General features: G+C 38.6%; 1 protein-coding gene across 3 annotated transcripts in view; it reads left to right on the top strand.

Annotated features, from left to right (window-relative positions):
- gpc6a (glypican 6a) overlaps positions 1-20023 on the top strand; it is a 140588-nt gene that overhangs the window by 46605 nt on the left and 73960 nt on the right. For all 3 annotated transcript variants that reach the window (XM_035628093.2, XM_035628091.2, XM_035628092.2), the window contains exon 2: positions 7885-8043. In XM_035628093.2, the coding sequence (XP_035483986.2) occupies positions 7935-8043 (109 nt within the window). In that variant the 5' untranslated portion in view covers positions 7885-7934. The remainder of the gene's footprint in view (positions 1-7884; positions 8044-20023) is intronic.

Below are 20023 nucleotides of genomic sequence, written 5' to 3'. Positions count from 1 at the left end.
ACAAAAACTAATTTCTGACAGTGGCCATGTTTGCCAAATAATCTAGTCAACAACGGCATCATTAAAGTAGCTACTTGTTTCTGTGAGTTCTCTTCAATGAAGACAAAACGGTTGTTGGTGTTCTACTGTGAAGAAAAATCCATTTGCTGTGAGAAATGGTCTACGTGTCTTGCTCATTAAGAATCAGGAAAGCAAAAGAGAATACAGTAGGGAGAAAGTAAAGGGAGGAAACCCCGGTTGCAGTCCTCCACTTTAGTGCATCGGAGGCACTTCTGAGCTGCAAATCTCTTGCAAATCACCAGGGCATCTGCTTCAATTGTTGAGCTTTAACATCACATGCTGCCTAACAAACTCTAGCCTCTGCTGTCAAGTTTAATGAGCCACTTTTAGAAAGGACGGATAAGAAAAGGTGCCAGCCTTTACGCCTGCACATTAAACATGATTGTGGCGTATGCTTGCATATGAAACCTTGAACACGTGTTCTATATATGCTTCTTTAACATCAAGGGGTATAATCCAAACGGCACTGACGCCAAATACATCCGGCATCCGTGGAATACAGCATACCATATGATGTTAGTTCTTCTTTCATGTCTGCATGATCATATTTTCAGGTTCATCCACAGTGACCGATATATTCCTGACTTAGTTATTGATAAGTTAAGAATTTCTGGTTGGATAAACACATGATAATCTTTAAAGTAAACTTTGAATTCTGTGAAAGGAGATGTGTCTGAGTGGTTGAGCGGACGTGTCAAACGGGCATTGTCTCTCCAAATTTTCTCAAGCCATTTATCAGCTAAGAGCCAGCGTATGTGAGCATCCTCTGCAACTGTAGTCTGCAATTTTCCCTAATTACAATGCTGCGCTTCAATCGTGTTTTGCAGCTCGTGAAGACAGTGATCCAGAGGAGCTAAACACATCTGCGCCTCAAAGAAGCTGAACAAAACAACCAATGTGTGATTGCATTATCAAGCCCAACATTTTTACTTATGCCTCTCTTCCTTTTGATTGGGAAACATTTGCGCTTATGCCAGAACATTTCCCTGTAAAATCCCCAAAGAAGATTTGCATTTGTCCTTAATTATTGTGCTTTGTGTAATTGCATACATTTAAATCTCTGATCAACATGTTCTGAAAGATGTGCAGCAGCGACTTCTGACATTTGCGCTCGAGGCAGCTGCAAGGAGGAAACAGAGGAGAACATTAACAAGTGGGACTGGGTCAAACATATGAGTGAATGCCTTTATCTGCCTCTTTTTTTTTAACGGTGATTAAATAATGATTTGCTCATAAGTCATAGATAAACCTCTGAGTAAATAATGTATTATTTATGTGTATGCTCGGCTGTCTTTTGTGTGTGCTGATCCATGAATTTGTGATCAGGTGAAGAGTGTAATGAATCATGAATGTGGGTGGATGTGCCAGACCAAAAGCTGAAGACACGGTTGTGTTGTTTTACATGTAAATGGAGGCAAGCGTCTCTCTGTGTGAATAACCAAATGGAACACGTGTCATCCCGATGCCAAAAATGACTTTGATACAACCTGCAAACATTTTCTCAATACTGATACTGAAACAACTGCAAACACCTGAGTGACCCAGTTCTCATTAACGGTCGCTTTTGAATGTGATTTGACTAAATAGAAAGCTAAACAAAGTGTGTAATTGTTTTTAGTTTGAGCTTCATCACCATGAAGTGCAAGACTTACAGTCAATGTCATTCATGTTTATTATCTGCATTCTCATTAAAATTGTAGTTTATGTGCTGTTAGTGTTTAGTTGATTGTAAATTTTTTCATATGCATCAGCGTGACAATAATTGGATCCATTTATAATATCAACAATTAAACTATTGTAAGTAATACGATCAAGGGCACAGTGTAATCAATGCATTAAAGGTGTTCGTGCACGCACTTGGTGCTGTGAAGGCCAGGTGGATAGAAAATATTTAACAGTTCTTTTTCTTTTCAGTGACAGTGCGACACACAGGTGATACAATATTAGCAGCATTATAGGTCCTGAGTGCTGTTAATGCTTCTATGAACAGACTTCAATCTCTGAACTTGTGAGGCTTTTCTTTTTACTCTTTGATGCCTTTTTCTTGAATGAACACTTCCTGACATAGGGGGGCAGGAAGTGTACCCTTATATGGTATTATTTGGGCGTTCATTTTGCGAAGTTTCCATCATTGAATAGGTCGCCCAAATACGCATAGGTGGTATTCATAATGTTAACGGCTGTCATTTACACACTTTCTTTTGCTGAATCTCAGGTGTTGTGTTTGCACGAACTCACCACACGAAAAGAGATTAGAATATGAAAGTGTTCTTTCATTAAGCTCAGTGAGTATCTCTCTGCTGCTCACTCAGTCGAATCAAACTTTACTCCCCTGCCTTTTGTTTTCGTCAAAGATATTGTCCGCCAGACAGACCACATTACAAAAACTGGTATAACTATAAAGTGTAGACCCACTTTGGGTTTTTTAAATAGATGTGCAAAAGTTTCATCTGCAGTGGAAGATTAGACTGCAGTATGGATTTGGCAAGCCATTTTAACAGATGCCATGAATGTGTTTTGGGCCTGTTCCCAACTTCCCACTTGCCCCTCTTCACCTGCAACCATCGATAATGTTGGAGACAAAAACAATGTTCTTGTGTTTTTTTTCTTCATCAGTGATTCACTTGCTAACAGCTCTGCTTTGTCAAAATTCATTACTGAGGCTCAAGTTTATGTAAGCATACAGCAACAGCAAGGCTCTATTAATTCTTGCTCAGATGGATTGTCTTGAGTTGACTGATTCCAGATTGAATAATTTTAAATAAACATGATGTTCTTTGATTATAGTTGTCATGTCTTGTTTTTATCAAGTGCTCAATCAACTTTAAATATGAGGAATAAAATGTAACTTTATAAATGATACTTCATAGATGTGTGAATTTGGTCTTGTTGAAACTGTTGGCTCTGACTTTCTTTTGTGTCTACCCCTGCGTCTCCATGTTTGCTGGCAATGCTGGTATTGAGTCTTAAAAGTTGACGTCAACCTGAGTACAACTGCGATCTCGCAAGCCTGCAGTGTATTGACAGCTTGGTTTCAAATTCCATCTTGGGTGCAGAGAAGCCAACTAGAACAGGACAGATATGGTCTACTAAGTCAAAATCCCATCTAGATTTGAGGACGATTAGTCCCAATGTTCCCTAAGGAAGGCACTTATATTTGTTTGGTTTCTTTTCAAATTGATCTCAAAATGAATATACAATGCAGAAAAACGTGCAGGGAAGTTTTTTGTCCTGTATTATTTTGGCATTACTATTATTTATATTCTGCTGTATATTTTGGTATCTATATCATAAATAAAAAGTGTGAAAAATTGACGTATCAGAAAAGGGAAGAAGGCTGGAAAAAGGGAAACTCAGAGTCGCAACAACATAAACATGCAGAGAGTTGCCTGCTGCTCACAAAGTCCTCCTTTATGTCTGCGAATGTAACAGCAGTGTCACAGTTTTCAAAATGGTGTAAGTAGCTGAAAATGTCAAAATTATGTTTATAAAAAAAAACCAAGTCTGACAGATAAATAGAGCAGTGCACAGTCTATGAAAGCTAAAAGCACCAGAGTTTCCCTTTCAGTTGTCATTCACACTTAAGGACAGTTCTCCTCTTTATTGATTTTTTTGTATTATTATTTTTTTACCAGCCTCTAGTGACCAATAGAGGTATTCCACCTGCAAGTTTAGTCAATTTATTGCATCAACAGAAACATCAAACTCAATTTGATGTACTTCGGAGTTGCTACACTTCCTAACGCCGTGAGGAAATGCCGTGAGGAAATGTCAAGTTATCCATCATTATGTCAATAAATCATTTACCCTTGTGCCAAAGTCTGACTTGGGCATTGTTTCAAATACTGCAATATCAAATCCTGGGTAGCATGGTCCACAAGGATGAAATGAGGTTTCTTTGAAATTTGCCAACCAGCTCAAGCATGCCAGGAGAAGCTGACCCCAAGTCCCCCTTAATCGTCGATGCACGCATCTTCCTCCAAAAACAAGATTTGCTTGAAATTTGACGACGGTAAAATAAGCTAATGAAATAGTATCAGTAAACTGCATTTACCCCCAAACGCCGTGCCCTGTACAATATTGTTCTCTCTGCAGGAATGTGTTAAACTGATCGCAGCAAGGAAAAGAGATTTTCACACAGTATTGCATTTCCACACACCAGATATTAATGTGAGACAGTTGAGGAATGCTGTTGCATTGCTGAGAGAATACAACATAGTTGTGAAACAGAGAAACAAAGGAGTGTTAAAGATTTGCCAAATAGAAACCAGCTGCTGCATTTCAGCGTATTTTGTTGTTTAGGAGACTCGGGTCTCTGTGGCCAGGAGGCTTGTGCCTTCCTCTGGAGACAATGGGCTTATGTTGAACTGTTGCTGGTGCACCTCATTACTGTAGCTTGGTGCCTCTCTAAGGACTGATTAAGGATTAAGCACATTTGAGAGTGCCAGCACGTACATACTGCATCCTCTTTGTTTCATTACCCATGCGCTGCTCCTTCATCTATAGCTTACTGTACAGTATATGCATGCAGAACATCCCGTTCCTGCACTTTATAGTTGGATCCATACAAAAAAACCATCCCACAACCTGAGTCTATTGTGCCTATCCCCATCTGCTACAGCGGCAGTCATTTCATCTTTCCCTTTCTAAAAATGTTAATAGGTAAAAGTGTATGGGGGGGGGGAACCCAGACAAAACCCTCACAAAACTCAGATCTTTGATGCAACTGCTGGCCAGACTTTTTCTAATGTCTGATAATGGTGTTGATGCTCTCTGATGTAGAGCAGGAAAGGAGAGATAAGGCAAATATGATTCTGATGAGGATTTATTTGTGTATTTGTTTTTTGTTTGTTTATGGATCAAATTTTTTTCACTTACTAGAAATTCATGATGAAGCCCTCAAGAAGTTCCTGCTACTGAGCTCATAGATGCAGTTTTACAATGAAGTGCTTTTCATCAGGGATAACAACAAAATGGGTCCTGTAATGGAAAGTAATTTAAACCCATCACTAGAAGGAAAATATGTCATGTTAGTTTGACAATGGGCAAATGTTGGCAACAGGGATTTTCGACTCTGATTCATTTTGTAAGTTTAAACCCTCTGTATTATTTAAAAAAAACTTTGACAGTTGTTTATAGTCATTGACCATGCAATTTCCGTTGCATGTTTATTTACATACCAGGTAATTTTCAAGTTTTAAAAGTCCCTATATAATCGTGAATTCAGTTACAGTTTACTACAACTGTTAATCCCTGAAAAGCAACCACAAAACCTTGCACAAAACCAACTAACTGTGGGGTTGCATGCTGCTTTGTTGTACATGTCACCAACATTTTGACACCAGAAAACATTTTTAAATGAAAAGCAATATCTAAAACCCTTTTTATATTTTAAGGGATGCATTATTTTATTATTGTTGATCCAGCGATCAGAGAATATTCAAGGTCCTTGAATGGTGATAATGGTGGTAGCAGTGGTTTGAGACTTTTGATTTACTCTGTGTATGAACTGATTTAGGCAGTTTATCACATGCATCTGTGCAGATTTAATCAAGCTTGGTCAAGTTGTGTGTTATGGTCTGTCAGGTTGCACCATGCAAGTCAATGCAGAAATCTGATTCCCTGTTGGATTGAGATTTTTCCATGGGGCTGGTTAACCATGGACTTCTTCACTACTGTCCTAAAGCTGTCCTGGTGTTTGGAGGTAGTTTTCAAAGGGCTTCAGCTCTCTCTCTATGTTTACTGCAGGAATCAATGTATCTGGCTGAAATCAGTGCTCCCTCTAAACTCTTGTCTCTCAGTCATCGTACACCAAAATAAAAGTTTTCATATCTGCAATCATAAACGTCGGCATCAACATGTCTATGAAATAGCGGCTGATATTATCAGCCAAGCGATAACTCATCAAATTTGGCAAAAGATTCACCAATCTTTCCCCAGATCCAACACATGTGTGCTCATGTGATACAGAGTCTCCTTAGTCTAAAAGATTTATTTGTCCTCAACCACTCAACTTGTAAGACAAGGCAAGGTTGTTTGTTTAGCACATTCAAACAGCAAGCCAGTTCAAAGTACTTTAGATAAGATATAAAAGGCATCATGACAAAATGTAAAAGCACCATAACACAATTTTTTTAAGAATTTAGATAGAAATTTTGAAAAACTTATAACAGAGAACGTAAAACAGCAAATAAACAATGATAACACTAAAAGTGCAGAGTAAAAACAGTAAAACAGTAACAGTAAAAAAACACTCAGCTTTCAAGATTTTGAAAACACTCAACTCACCTTGGATGAATTCTCCTGCCAAACACAAATACATCACCTGAAAGATATTTTTATAGACTTCAACACCAAATCCTTTATAAATGGTCAATTAATTATCACTTTTAATATCTGTTGACAGTGGCATGCTAGTTAATGCTTGGCAACAGCTTCAACTGCTGCGGGACATAATCATCCGGAATTTATTCTAAATATCAAAAAAGTTTGATATTATTGGTGGAGCCCTGGAGTTTTAAGTCTGAGATTGTGTTAACCTCTTACATTCGCAGATAATATGGGCTGAACTTGGTAACAACCAAGGTCCCACACCAGATTTTTCCTCCGATAGTAAGGAAGGGTGAATTGGAGATAAATCAGACCAATACTCATGTAGTCTGAGCCTGGCTGGAAGGGACTTTACCTGAATAAGTATTTCCCCACTCTGCTGATACCTGGCCATGTAGTTAATTTAGGTTTTATTTGGTATGGTCTTGATATCTCCACCAGAGATCATTTTGCTCCTGCTCCTGTACAATATAAGTAATTTAGTTTGCAGTGTGCAAAAAATGGCATCTCAAAAAAATATCTGCTGCAGGTTGACTTTTTTTGAGGAACTGTGTCCTGATAAGTAGAGACAATATCACCAACTGCTTTCGTATTGAAGTTAAGCAAGGTGAGGTCTGTGTATCTCGGGTAATCAGGACACTGTTTGCAGAAAGAGATGTTGTTACCGTTGAGTTTGTCTAATTATTTTTTTTTTTTGGGGGGGGGGGGGGGGGGTAGCAGCGTAAGAGTGAGATCAAAATCAAACTATCTACATAGTCAGATACCACTAACAATAAGAGCAAATCAAAATACTCTCATATAATGTAAACGTAAAAGATCAAGTCTCAGTTACATTTCTTCTCTATAAGCGTTTGATGATGACATAATAGACACATTTAGAGAGTAGCTGGGGGACATTTAGAAAGCATTATGCTGCTATGGAATCAGATAAGTCCCTCAGGAGTTGGTTGAGGCCAAAAAGGAGAGTGAACAGGCGGAGAGTAAACAGGTGAAGAGAAAGCTGATTACAAATGAAAACTAGTGTTCCTTGGTCCATGTGTAAATATACTTTGCTAACCTTAAAAAGTGATATTATGTCAGCGTTTTTTTTACCGCTTCTTATGGTCATTTTGGCTGCTGCCTACTATTTGGCATAGGGTTTGCACTTTCTATAAACTGATGCATTGCTTTTCATTTCATTAATGCAATACTGATGTACATTTGCTCAGTTGCTGTTGTTGCAATGCTTTTGGCCTGTGATATAAAGAAAATTCAGCATCATGTGTTTCTACTGCAGTTCAAATGCGTCTCTCTGTTTCACATGGTAGCCGGCTACTGGCAAATATTACCCCACTGCATTCGGTACGGTGTGTCCCTCTTTGATAACTTCTGTGATGAAGAGACCCAGAATCACAGTAGGGTGGTTTTGATCTTGAGACTTGGCCAGGCAAAAAAAAGTAATCATGTGGCAGCGATGTGTGTAAAAACGGCGCTGTACGTCTCTGTCTCCCCCAGGTGAGCACCTGCGTGTCTGTCCTCAGGGATACACCTGCTGCACGTCCGAGATGGAGGACAAACTCAACCAGCAGAGCAAACTGGAGTTCGAGAGCGTGGTCGACGAGAGCAGCCACAACATGAGGACGACATTTGTCTCGAGGCATAAAAAGTTTGACGGTAAGCTGCAGTGTAGTAGATGCAGTAGTTGTTTTGTCTGTTGCAGAGATGAAGAAGATTGAAGATTTTTTTTACTGAAATCACATCACTCTTCTTCCTTAACTCATTACGTCTTTCTGTATAACTATCTTATAATCATCATTTCTGCTCTGCCACACTCATAAACACCCACTGCATGCTGTTGTGGTTGACTGATGGACAATGCTTGGTGGGTTAGTAATTTGTGCTTCTTGTTCTAAAGGAGCCTCTGTGAATCTACTCACAAACTGACAGAACCAGAAAGCACTATTGTGGCTTTTTTAAAGAAAAACGTTCTTGGCCTTCTGTATATTTAAATGTGAATCTGAAAGTCTGTAAAACATAAGTCAGTGCACTGCACCACTGTTAGGGGATCTCACATGGTGCACAGTATGAGATCAAGGTGTTAGAGTGTCTGCACGCCAGTTCATACTGTCAGCGTTTGGCCTATGGGTGTCTCCTCATAATGAGTCAGTTGCCTAATTTTAAATTCTGTTTTATATGTAAACAAGAACTCTTGTCGGTTTCATATGAGCTTCAGTAGATAACATCAAAGTCTCTGGTGGTTATCAACTAAACATTTTCTTTAACAGTAAATACCAAATTTGTGGTACATGCCCAAAGATCAATGAATTGCAGTCATGACCCGATATGCAGTAACTGAAAAATCTATGAGCACTTTTCACTCAGACGTCAGTGGTTCTGCACTAGTAATATCCGTCTGCAGGTGTGTTTGTGGTGCGTGTAAGAATAACACATGAATGTGTGTGCATTTCGGTATGTGTGTACGTGTATGTGGGTATATTTGTACTGAATATGAGTAAATATATATGCATGTGTATGTATTCATATGCATGCATATATTCATGCATATGCATTCATATACTGTATGTATGTACATGCATGACAGTGCATTAAGTGCCTTATACCAGTAAGTAAGCAGTAGTCATCTGCAAGTGAAGTATTCATTTTTGTCCTAGACAGCTTCTCATGAAAATCATTAAGAGTTTAAGGTTTTTTTCCCCCCGTTTTTTTTTCTCAAATGTGCACCTCCCGAATGTTGAATGATTTATCTGCCAGGTTGGCAGTGAAAAAAACCTGCATGTCCCTGGAACTACACTAGAGTAGGAATTCGATTGTCATTGTTTTAATCGACAGGGCTGGTTGAACAGTATGATTTATTTTTTAAATAGCATGAAAGGCTGAACCTAGGGAAAACTATATTTCCTCTCCCAGTAGAAGTAAATTAAAATTACCTATCCAATTATTACAAAAAGAAGTGTTATTTAATATGTTTTCATTATCTTTCATGAATGATTTAAAAAAAAGCATATGTTAGAAGCTTTTTAAATATCCGCTATTGCTGCTGTGTGCTATTAATGAATCCAGCACCCTGTCTTTCTGTCCAACCCCATGAAATGCAGCACAAAGAGGAGAACACCCGCCAAGTGGGAAGTCGATCAGATGAGCCATTGTTGCAATCAAAGTACAGAGCGACTAACAGGCAGTTTTTTTCAATTTATAAGTGGGACTCTTTTTTTCTTTCCTATTAAGCAGGAGAAGTAGAAGTAATTAAGTAGGTCAAGTTTATATATTTTATATCAAAGGTTAAGTTCCTGGAAAACTTGCATGAATAAATGATAGCATCTCTAGAATATGTTGGAAGTTGAATATCAGCTATTTTGCTAATATGTGTGTCACTGCTAGTAAGAATTGTTTATGCCTGTTTAGAAAACGCATGTCGTCGCGATGCATCCAACTAATGAATCCAGAAACCTCTTCTTTCTTTATATGCTGTTGACAACCACGCATGTGAATGACTTCACACCATATTCTTCAGTCTCACTGCTAGAGATGCAACATCAATAGAAATCCAGACCTGTGTTGGGGCTGTTCTGGGCATATTAGTTTGAGCCGGTGCAGGCAGTTGCTCTGATTAAAATAACAGACATCGCTGCAGGTCGCATCAGCTGTTGCTAATTAACGTTAGTTCTGAGAGAAACTTGATAACGGGTCAAATCTGATATATATATATATATATATATATGTGTGTGTATATATACACACACACACACACACATACATACATGATCAACATTTAGGTCACCATAAGCATTGGCTCAGACTCAGTATCAGCAAATACTCATCATTAAAGGACTTGGATCATGATCAGGGCCAAAACACACTTGATTGCTACATGTCTGAACGTTACTGCAATGAACCTTCTGATATCTGTCAAAATGTAATTCTGGTTATTCTGGAGAAAAAGTGTTGAATTTATTGACCTCAAATCCTGGTATTGATTCCATACAAAAATACAAATATAGAGGTGAACTTCAGATGTGTAAGAAAGTCACATTTTTGAGGCAGTTTTAATACACGGGAGTAGAAAGAATCCGTAATTACAAGATCAAAAAGGTTCAGCCCTTTTCCCTAACACATTAAATTGTTAGCCATAGGTAATGCGAGTATTCCTGAATTATTTGTAACGTATAATAAAGTACTGTAAAGGCTGGAGTGTATTTCTTCATTAGTAGCACCATTTCACGGACAATGCCTCTGGAACAATCCCCATATATCTGTAGGCTACAGTTATATAGTGACACCGGTGACACAAATCATTTATGCCATCTTCTACACATGCCCATATCACCAGGCCACTCAACATCTCATTCCCTCTCCGACATCAAGTTTCCTCCACCTCCTGGGGTTTGAATCATCCCTCATCAATTTTACATGCCCTCATTCCTGTCCCCAGTTATTTATAGGGCCCTATTATGAAAACCTTAACTTACTTTTTGATTACGGAGTGCTTCCCCCGGAGGCCTGTGGGTTTTGATGCATTATTGAGCAGACCTGAAGCCATAAATGACTGTTGCACACAAGAATTAAGGTTTGGGTATTTCCGAATGTCCAATCTTCTGACTGGGGAATCTTTTCGCCTCCATTTCTCAGTGTGCCTCGCATCCTCCCAGAGAGACTCGCGGTCCAGTCATATTCCAGTCCAGTTCATTCACAGAGTGGAGAAATAAACTCACAAGCAACTTTGCAGTACTGCAACTCTCTGTTTCTTTACCTCAGTATGGCTACACTCCCAACTGTTTTTTTTTAATAATCTCTGAAAGCATTAGTTTCCTCCAGGACAGAGACAGGAGGGGGGTTGCATCACACCTGTTAAAGATTAATTGCAGCAGATGAACCGTGATAAAACGGGCCTCATGTTCAGCCAAGTGATTTGAGAATGGAACAACTGTGCTTTGTGGCCACTGAGAAAATGTTGCCGCTTTATGAAGGTAAATATGTTGCAAAATGCAAGCGCTTGTAGACTGGATTTGTGAACCTGTAGAATACAATCTGAGGACTTGTCCTAAATTGTCACACCTGTGTTCTGAATTTGAAGTCACAAAAAAATATTCACAAATGTGTAGATTGATATTTAGATGAATACAATGACAGCTGCAAACTTGTAATCTAACATTAACCGATTCATTTTTTTTAACACCCACAACTCACTCAGTACAACCTCTCAAACCTTTTTACTATTTATTGGAGCAGTTTCTTATATTAGAATGATGGAAAGCTTAAAGTCTGATAACTTTTTTTCTGTTTGTTTTTCTCTCTGCTCCCCATGATCTTAATGGTCAGCAATGTCAAGAAAGTTTTGTTCGCATTGCATTGCATAGATTTACTTGACCCATACTAGTGAATTTGGAAATTGTGGCATCAGCTTTAAAATGAATTAATATTTCTCAGTTTTAAAATGATCGTGTGATAGGGCATTGCTTACCTACTTGTAAACTCTGCCACCACGGCCGGTGCAGCGGAACTCTCAACAAAACAATTTTTTCATTTCACAATGAACACACATGTACATCACAAAATTATTAATTAATTATTTCATATTTAGACTTAATTATTAAGTCGAGGCAGCTTAACATTTTGTAAATATTACACATTACACTTATTTATGGTTTTTCAACTTTGTGTGTCATGTGACTGAACTGTATCGTGGACATAGAGAATTGTTACAGCTCTTATCTTAACCCTCTGAATTAAAACTTCAGCAAGATAGAAAAGTTCCTCTATTTCACAACATTTAATCTAGACTGTCTATCATTTTCTTCCTGTGCTTTGCTCAAAGATAATATTCAACTGCCATTGCGTAAAATAATAAAACATGTCATGGCTGCACCAGTTCATCAATTGAAATGTCCTTTTATGCACGGATTGAGTTTTACATTTAGCGTTTATGAACACTACCGGAGTTTAGGGGTTTAATGGGCAGAATTCAAGATTAGTCCCACTCAATTTTTCCTCCGTTATTTTCCTCTCTGTTTTTCCATTTCGTATTGTTGTATCATTTGATTCAGTTTGGTTGTGGCCTTTCTGTCCTCTCTCAAGACCTCAGCAAGAGATTAGTGTGTATGGTTGGTTGACTTAAGTCTGGATTGAGCAGCAGCCTTGGTTGACTGAGTTCTTTGATCCTACCCCATAGAGCTTCTCCGCTCAACGCCGAAAGCCGCAGTGCCCCTCATTCACTTCAACAATCCCTTATTCACACCCGACTTAAACCAAGACCGACTTGAACACAACAGCCCATTGTCTCTAATCTGTGGTCTCGACAAATTCACAAGCTCCTAGTGGACTCTTGTGTGAGCTGGAAAAAATACAGGGCAAAAACTCTGCCGGAATTATGCATTTCACAGATTCATTCTCTGTCTGTCACCTTTTTTTCCAAGGCGAAGCATCTCAGAAATAGGACATTTTTATCTTATTAGGAAAGGAAGATAGAATTATAAATTTTTCATCTGTCAGTTAGAGATAAGCAAAAGAACTGGCACAACTTCCCCGGGGGCTCATTATTAAATTATATCTTGATAGTTATTACATTGTTTAGTGCATTAAAGTTGTTTGTGCACCACAGAACATTAAGTCAAGAATTTGAAGAACAAGCACATTTTTTTATGCACAACAATGCAGTAAATGGGACCTAAAATATTGTACTCTTCAGTGGCAAAACAATGGTCCAGTGCACGATACTCTCGCCTCTTTTAAACCAAGAGTAAGAAAACAAAGCTATGATGCGAAACCGGCGAGTAATGAGTCACAGTCAACAGTGCATTCACCATCGACCCCATTAGAGAAAACGCAGGGAGAGATGAGGCGCTGTGAACCAACCAACTTGTTATATCAAATGTAATGTCTGGTGGATTCATGGACAGCCATTTTCCCTCAATTTAACCAAATTTCTCTTTATGAAGCAAAAACTAGAATAATTGTAGCCTGCCTTTTTTGTCTCTTATGCAGTTGGTCAATCATCAAATGCACCATTGCAGCTTCAGCTTTTGCGAGCACTGCTGACTGGATTGCATTGAGTAAGACAATATTACCATGTTTACCTTAAGCTAAGTGCATTTTTGAAATTAAGATTCAGGTCAATTGGCTACAACACAATCAAATAATGGGGTGACGCTTCCACTCATGAGGCCTAGAAATATCTTTAATTAGGCGTCCGCAAGAGATTAAATTGTATCATTGTAGGCTTAGGCGTTGATTTATGTTACTGCCAGTTGAGCCCTAAAACAGTTGAATGTCCAACCCACGCCCCAAAATAAACCTTGTGAAAAAACATAGTATACATGAATTGTTGTCATACGGATATTGAAAGAGTAGACAATGCATTTCAGCACCTTTGGAAATTAACAGCAGTGACCGACACATACGCGGATGCCCATGGTGCTGAAAGTCAGTAAGCCCTTAAATAACTTCCACCTCAGTGGACAGCTCCACTCGTTTGCACAAGCCAGAAAAATGAAATGATTATTATTGGAGATCAAAGGTTTTAACTGACAAAACCCAACACGAAATGTACAAGAAAGTCATAAATGCCACCAGATTATTTAGTAAAAAGGCTCATATAGATATAGATCATATACTGTAGATGCCAAGTGCATCGTCCGGAGCGACGCTTTGATTAGTGGTTAGGGTTTGGAGCAGGTGACTGACAGCAAAATAACCAATCACAGATGAGTAGTCCCTCCACTTCTACATCCAATCTAGCACCAACCGTTTAAGTTTGATATCAAATGAATGTAAATTCAGTCCGGACTGTTTGCCTTCACACTTGGGTGTTTGGCTCTCACTGTGGGTGCTCAAGCCCCGGAGCACCCATGTAATCGGCACCTATGATTGTTGGTCCATTGATAAAATTAAACCATTATAAAAACATTGTATTCCATGTGCCTTCAAGCTAAACGTAATCCTAAACTGCAACAATTCCTCCAATCATGAAATACCACATGATAAAATGACTACTGGTTTCAGCAGGAAGGAGCCTCCTTATATAGACATTTTTCACTGTACTTCCTACTTTGCTCACAGCAAACCTATGGTCTTTTTTGTAGAGACAGTCTCATAACCGTGCAGTAGATGTTGTTAAAATAGTCCTTATAATGAGTTGCCTGAAAAGAAATACACTATCTTCCATAGCCCTCAAACTACAAACTCTAGTTCAAAAGAAAGATTATTTTTGGGTAAGGAAATATGTTTAGCTTATTTTAAAGATTTTGTGACTCTACACAATGATGGTTGTGTCTTTCTCCAACCTTTAGTCTGTTTCAAAGGGGGAGAATACAATGTTGTCTCTTTTGTGCAATTGTTTTTTTTGTAAGGAATGCAGCTTCATAATCTACATGAATTTAACGTTGGATGTTAACAGCAAGGTAGTTTTTTTTTAGGGCCACATTTTACTTTACAGTACAGTTTCAGCTGTGTGGTAGGGAATAAAAGAAACAATAAAAAGTTGTGACAAAAAAAATGTTGAATTAAAAGTCAGTGCATTCAAAGCCAGTTCTGTTTTAATATATACATATATAAAACCTTTCTAATGTTCCCAGACATCACAAACTCAGAGTTTTTTACATCTATTATTAATGTCTGACATTCATAGAAGAACTCACCCAGTAAAATTTTTAAAAATGCCCACAATTCATAGCAGACATCAAATGGTTACATCAAAACAGGATCTCGAAGGTCCTCATTATACTGTACTCACACCAGTTCAGCTCTGACGTTATGAACTAATTTCTTATAGTCAGCTCTGTTGTGACGAACTTTATAATCTTTTTAGTAAAGTAAATGATTTGTTCTTTTGAAATATTGATAGATCATTCCTTAATGTCTTCAGCGTAACAATTTATGACTGATTTGCTTCTGCAAACTTGAATGATGGCTTTTACACATTTAATTACAACATGCACAATCTCCTACTTGAGTTTTGTGCACTGATTTGTAATTCCCATTATCCTTTGTGCATAATAAAATAGCCAACATTACTAATTTATACTATGAATAAATTGAATAAAGAGGTTACAGTGGTTACACAAGCACAAGATTCTGATGGGTTTTTGGCCCCATTTCGACATTACACACTGGTTGAAAGTTTGGCTGCTATTTGGCAGAAACTTGCTAAATTACCAATGGTTTTTGTTGGGACTCATCGGGTGTTGTGGTTAATAAATGGACTGTACTGTATGTTCAACTGGAAGGTTTGTTTTCGACATCAATTCATCAGACACAGTTAAGGTTTATCAACGCGCATCAGCTTCAAGCATTGGCTTAGTTCTCTACAATGTGTAAATCATTAAGTCAAATAAAATCACTTTTACCCTGGAAAGAAACCTATTGAGCCCAGTAACGTAAATTTTATTTATTCAGGCCAGGTTTCCTCAAGAGGCTTTACTACACCCACTAACCTTAGACCCCTAATCCCCAACTGGGGGAAAAAAAAATAGGAAGAAATAGAAAAAAATGGAAGACACCATGACATTGAACAATACACTGTACCAGAACACATTACAATAGGACAAAACAAATGTTCGGGAAACAAAGGACACCACGGGAACTGGTAACCATCTGATGGTACAAGACCTTCATGACACTAAATTACACACAGGGCAGGACCCTGGTGAGGACAGGGCATGCATTGATTCAACCCCTACAGCTCAGTGATGAAGCTGAAACCTCTGTGACAGTTGCATGTCCATTTCTAATGAAACCTAAAACCATGTGGACACGCAGTTCCTGGAAGTGTTCATAAATAAATAACCTCTGTTTTGGTGTCCCTGCGTTACCCTAAGTGAATGTCAGGAAGACTGTAATCCTCAGTGGACTGAGAGAATGGGGTCTGTCCAGCAGCGCTTTAGCTGAGAGTTGGTGGCAGCCTCCATCATCTGGCACAGGCTGCAGCCCGGTGTCACTTTTGTGCTTCAGGATGGATGGCTCTGTATTGTCTGGACACTGTTAACTCTGTCCCACTGGTGAGCTTCAAGGAGAAGCTATAAGAGGCACAACTTTCCACAAGCCACTGTAGCACAAACGGGGTGGAAATCTACGGGTCTGGTGCAATGTGATTCTTCTTTTCAATATATTTATTAAATTTAAACTTTGTGTCAGATATTGAAACACATACACTGTGAAAACTCACTTACCAAAAAAAAAAAAAATCCCTACCCTCGGGATATTGGGTTTGCTCAGGCTGCAGCTGAGATCGAGCCGCCTGTTGAGACAGATGAAAAATGTTGCCCCCCTCCTGCAAGGGGTGCTGATATGCTTCCATCTCAGATCCCCACTGTTCCATCCCCTTTCGATTTCCATGCATCATTTAAAATGACTGGATGTGGTGACCGTGAGCTTGGCATAATTTTTAGTTTAGCGTTCACTTCAGATGTGACAGTGAATAATTGGCATGTCATGCCTTACATATAAGTTGCAGCAGGGAAGATTCGACATTAGGAATGCTAAATGGAAAAGCGATGATTGTTCTTGCAGTGCTGATTAACCCCTGTTCTCTCCTTGATGTGTATTGTCAGTCTATTACATTAGTTTTGAATGTTGCTCTTTATTCTGTGTAGTTGATTTATCCTGAATATATAGATTTTAAAACCAGATTATGAGATTGGTCAGATAAATCTGTCTCCCTCTGTAAAATACTGTCTATATGAAAATTTTGACATTTTTATAAAACAATAAGAAAAGGCATTTGGTTGTGTGACACTGAACACAATGTTCACCATAGCTGTTTGTTGTACGTGTGAATTTATGATGCCGAGCTGCAAAGTGTTTTTGTAATAACCGCATGTCCTGAATGAAGACATTTGGGTTGACTTGCCCTGTTCTTTGTATCTGCAGAAGGTGAAGAATTTGCAAATCATCCGTGGACATTGTCAGACAGCTAACTACATCCACATGTGTGTGGCAAATAAAGTAGTGAAAATATTGGATGATTAAAATAAATTAATCTATTATAATAGATTTTTGAAGAAAATGATTTGTTAATAGATTATTGTACATACAGCACTGTAACATACTCCACTGCAAAATATTCTCGACCAACAGTTGAAATTATAAATGCAATCTTTCAAATCATCAAAACTATGAAGCCCCATGTTATCTTGCTGCTGTTTGCCCACTTCGTCTGAATCATTTGTACAATTGTTCTGATGCCGTCACATTTCCAGAGAATGAAAAGCCCAAAATCTGTGCAACACATTTGCCCTGGATGCTTTAAAAGAATTGCAGTGAGTCATATCATACATAAAACGTATGCAGGCTGAAGCTGCAATATCCACCCAACATCAGTGAGGGGGAGTGAATAAATGACCACAACTGTGTAGTGTCCGACTTTGGCAGTGGTCCTGCCCTTGCTGCAGCAAAATATAATCTTCATTTAGAAATGACAAAATAACAAGGACAAAAAAAGAACAGAACACAAACTTGTTTTTTTTAAATTATCTTCTTCTGAGAACCTCGGCAACTCGAGCGCAAGGAACACTGCAGGATGGATTAGTCTGCCAAGGCTCTGCATGGAAGCTTTCATGGGGAGAGGCACTCCAACAGCCACGTTGAGACAAAGCTGCTTATCCACAGGGTCACAGTAATGTAATGGTGTGTGCAGCAAATTTGCTCCTTGCTATTCAACAGGTGTGAATATCATCCATGGGAGGAAATCGCTTTGATATTCTGAGCCTCGCTAATTGACTTCTCCTGTGCCTCTCGACGCTGAACTGTATCAGATCTTAAAAGACAAAGAGATGCCCTCAGCAAAAGGTGGCTTTTGTCAATATAATTAACTTAACGGAGGAGAGGAACCACAGCTCTGCCTCCAAGTGTTGGTATGCAGCCAAGTCTGAGTGGTAAAGTTCGTAACTGCTTTATAATGTTCCACTCAGAATTAATTACATCACGGCTTTCCTGGCGTTATGGTTTAGTGTCATTGCAAGGCCAATTAATTTTGCCCCTGGCAACTATGCTGGAGAGGTTTCATAATATAATATTTAACTTTAGTTTATTTTTCTTTAATTATATTAATGTATCGGTATGTAAAAAAATAATGCAATATATTACAAAAGCAGAGTATTATTGTGGATGTAGCACAACTCATATGGACTTAAGAGAGCCTGTTCTGACTTGAGACGAAATGATCACCCTTTAATTAAACCTAATATTCGGCCCATTAAGAGCATTCCACTGATTAATCATTACACTCAATCAATGATGTCAGACTCACAACGGACAATCAACTAAAGATAATCTGATGCATCTCAGTACCTTCAATGCAACCCGACCACGGGAGAGTCTGGTTTGTTACACTAGTAGAGGTTATTGCAACCTCAACCAGAGGAAATAAGCTCATATCTTTCTAACTAACACAGCTCCAAAAAATTTCATTTTAAATCTGGTTGTTTTAGGACCCGACCCATGCCGACTCAAGTCGCCGCACTGTCAGATAATGCACAGCTCCTTCTGGAACCACGACAGGGCTTCATAGAAGTTTCTCTGTTCTCTCATCATCATCATCATCATCATCTTCATCTTCAACCGCTTATCCGGGGTCTGGTCGCGGGGGCAGCAGCTCCAGCAGGGGACCCCAAACTTCCCTTTCCCGGGCCACATTAACCAGCTCTGACTGGGGGATCCTGAGGCGTTCCCAGGCCAGTGCGGAGATATAATCTCTCCACCTAGTCCCGGGGAATTGCCCGAGGTCTCTTCCCAGCTGGATGGCCTGGAACACCTCCCAGGGGAGGCGCCCAGGTTTTTCGGTTTTGTTTTTCAGGTATTTACTACTACCTGTGAACAGAAGTTTGTGTATAGTACAGTTTATTTCTCTTTCTAGCCATCTTCAGTGACAGTTAGTGAGTTACTGACATCCAGTGAAGTTACTGTACACTGTCTGTAGGACGGTAAACCCCACGCATTGTGTCATGAGTTAATTTGCCAAGTATTGTTATGATTAGTGAGTTTTAGTATTTGTGATGTTTGCGTCTTTATGCTTCTGTTTAATCTGATTAAACTATACTTGTACGCAAATGTCTTCATTAACAATACCATTGCAGAGTTAATCTTTTGCATAATATTTAATTTGCTAAAGCATAACTGTCAGTGTAATCAAATCATCATGTAATATTATATAATTGCGGGACATTAATCAGTTTTCGCTGAATTAATTTAGTGATTAAAGGTACACTCTAAAGCCAAGGGTTGTTACAGTCTATTACAGCACTTGTACAATAATAAAATTGCTTCTAATGCAAACACAAACTGAAGTCCAACAAGTCGGAAAGAAGACTCTTCAGACATTGAGTAATAATATATATATATATATGTGTCTATATATATATATATGTATTGGTAGTTGGAATTTTTTTAACATCCTCATTTCAGTGGTTCTTGTGGGAGGTTACTTAGTTATACCTGTAGTTTTGAAAGATACCAAGTTCAAACTAGTTTTAGCAAGTACACATGCCTCTGAATCACACATTTACAATATTAAAAATTACTATTTAATTACTCTGCTGACTTGCAGCCACTGGATGTGTATACGTCTTGACGACGTAACAATAATTATATTCCAGTCTCTTTCTCCCAAATTAACAACCGGTTTTATGTTGCGTCTCTGTGCTGA

The sequence above is a fragment of the Scophthalmus maximus genome, chromosome 4 (assembly GCF_022379125.1).
Source record: "Scophthalmus maximus strain ysfricsl-2021 chromosome 4, ASM2237912v1, whole genome shotgun sequence".
NCBI lineage: Eukaryota > Metazoa > Chordata > Actinopteri > Pleuronectiformes > Scophthalmidae > Scophthalmus > Scophthalmus maximus.
This window is presented reverse-complemented; position numbering and strand designations above follow the sequence as displayed.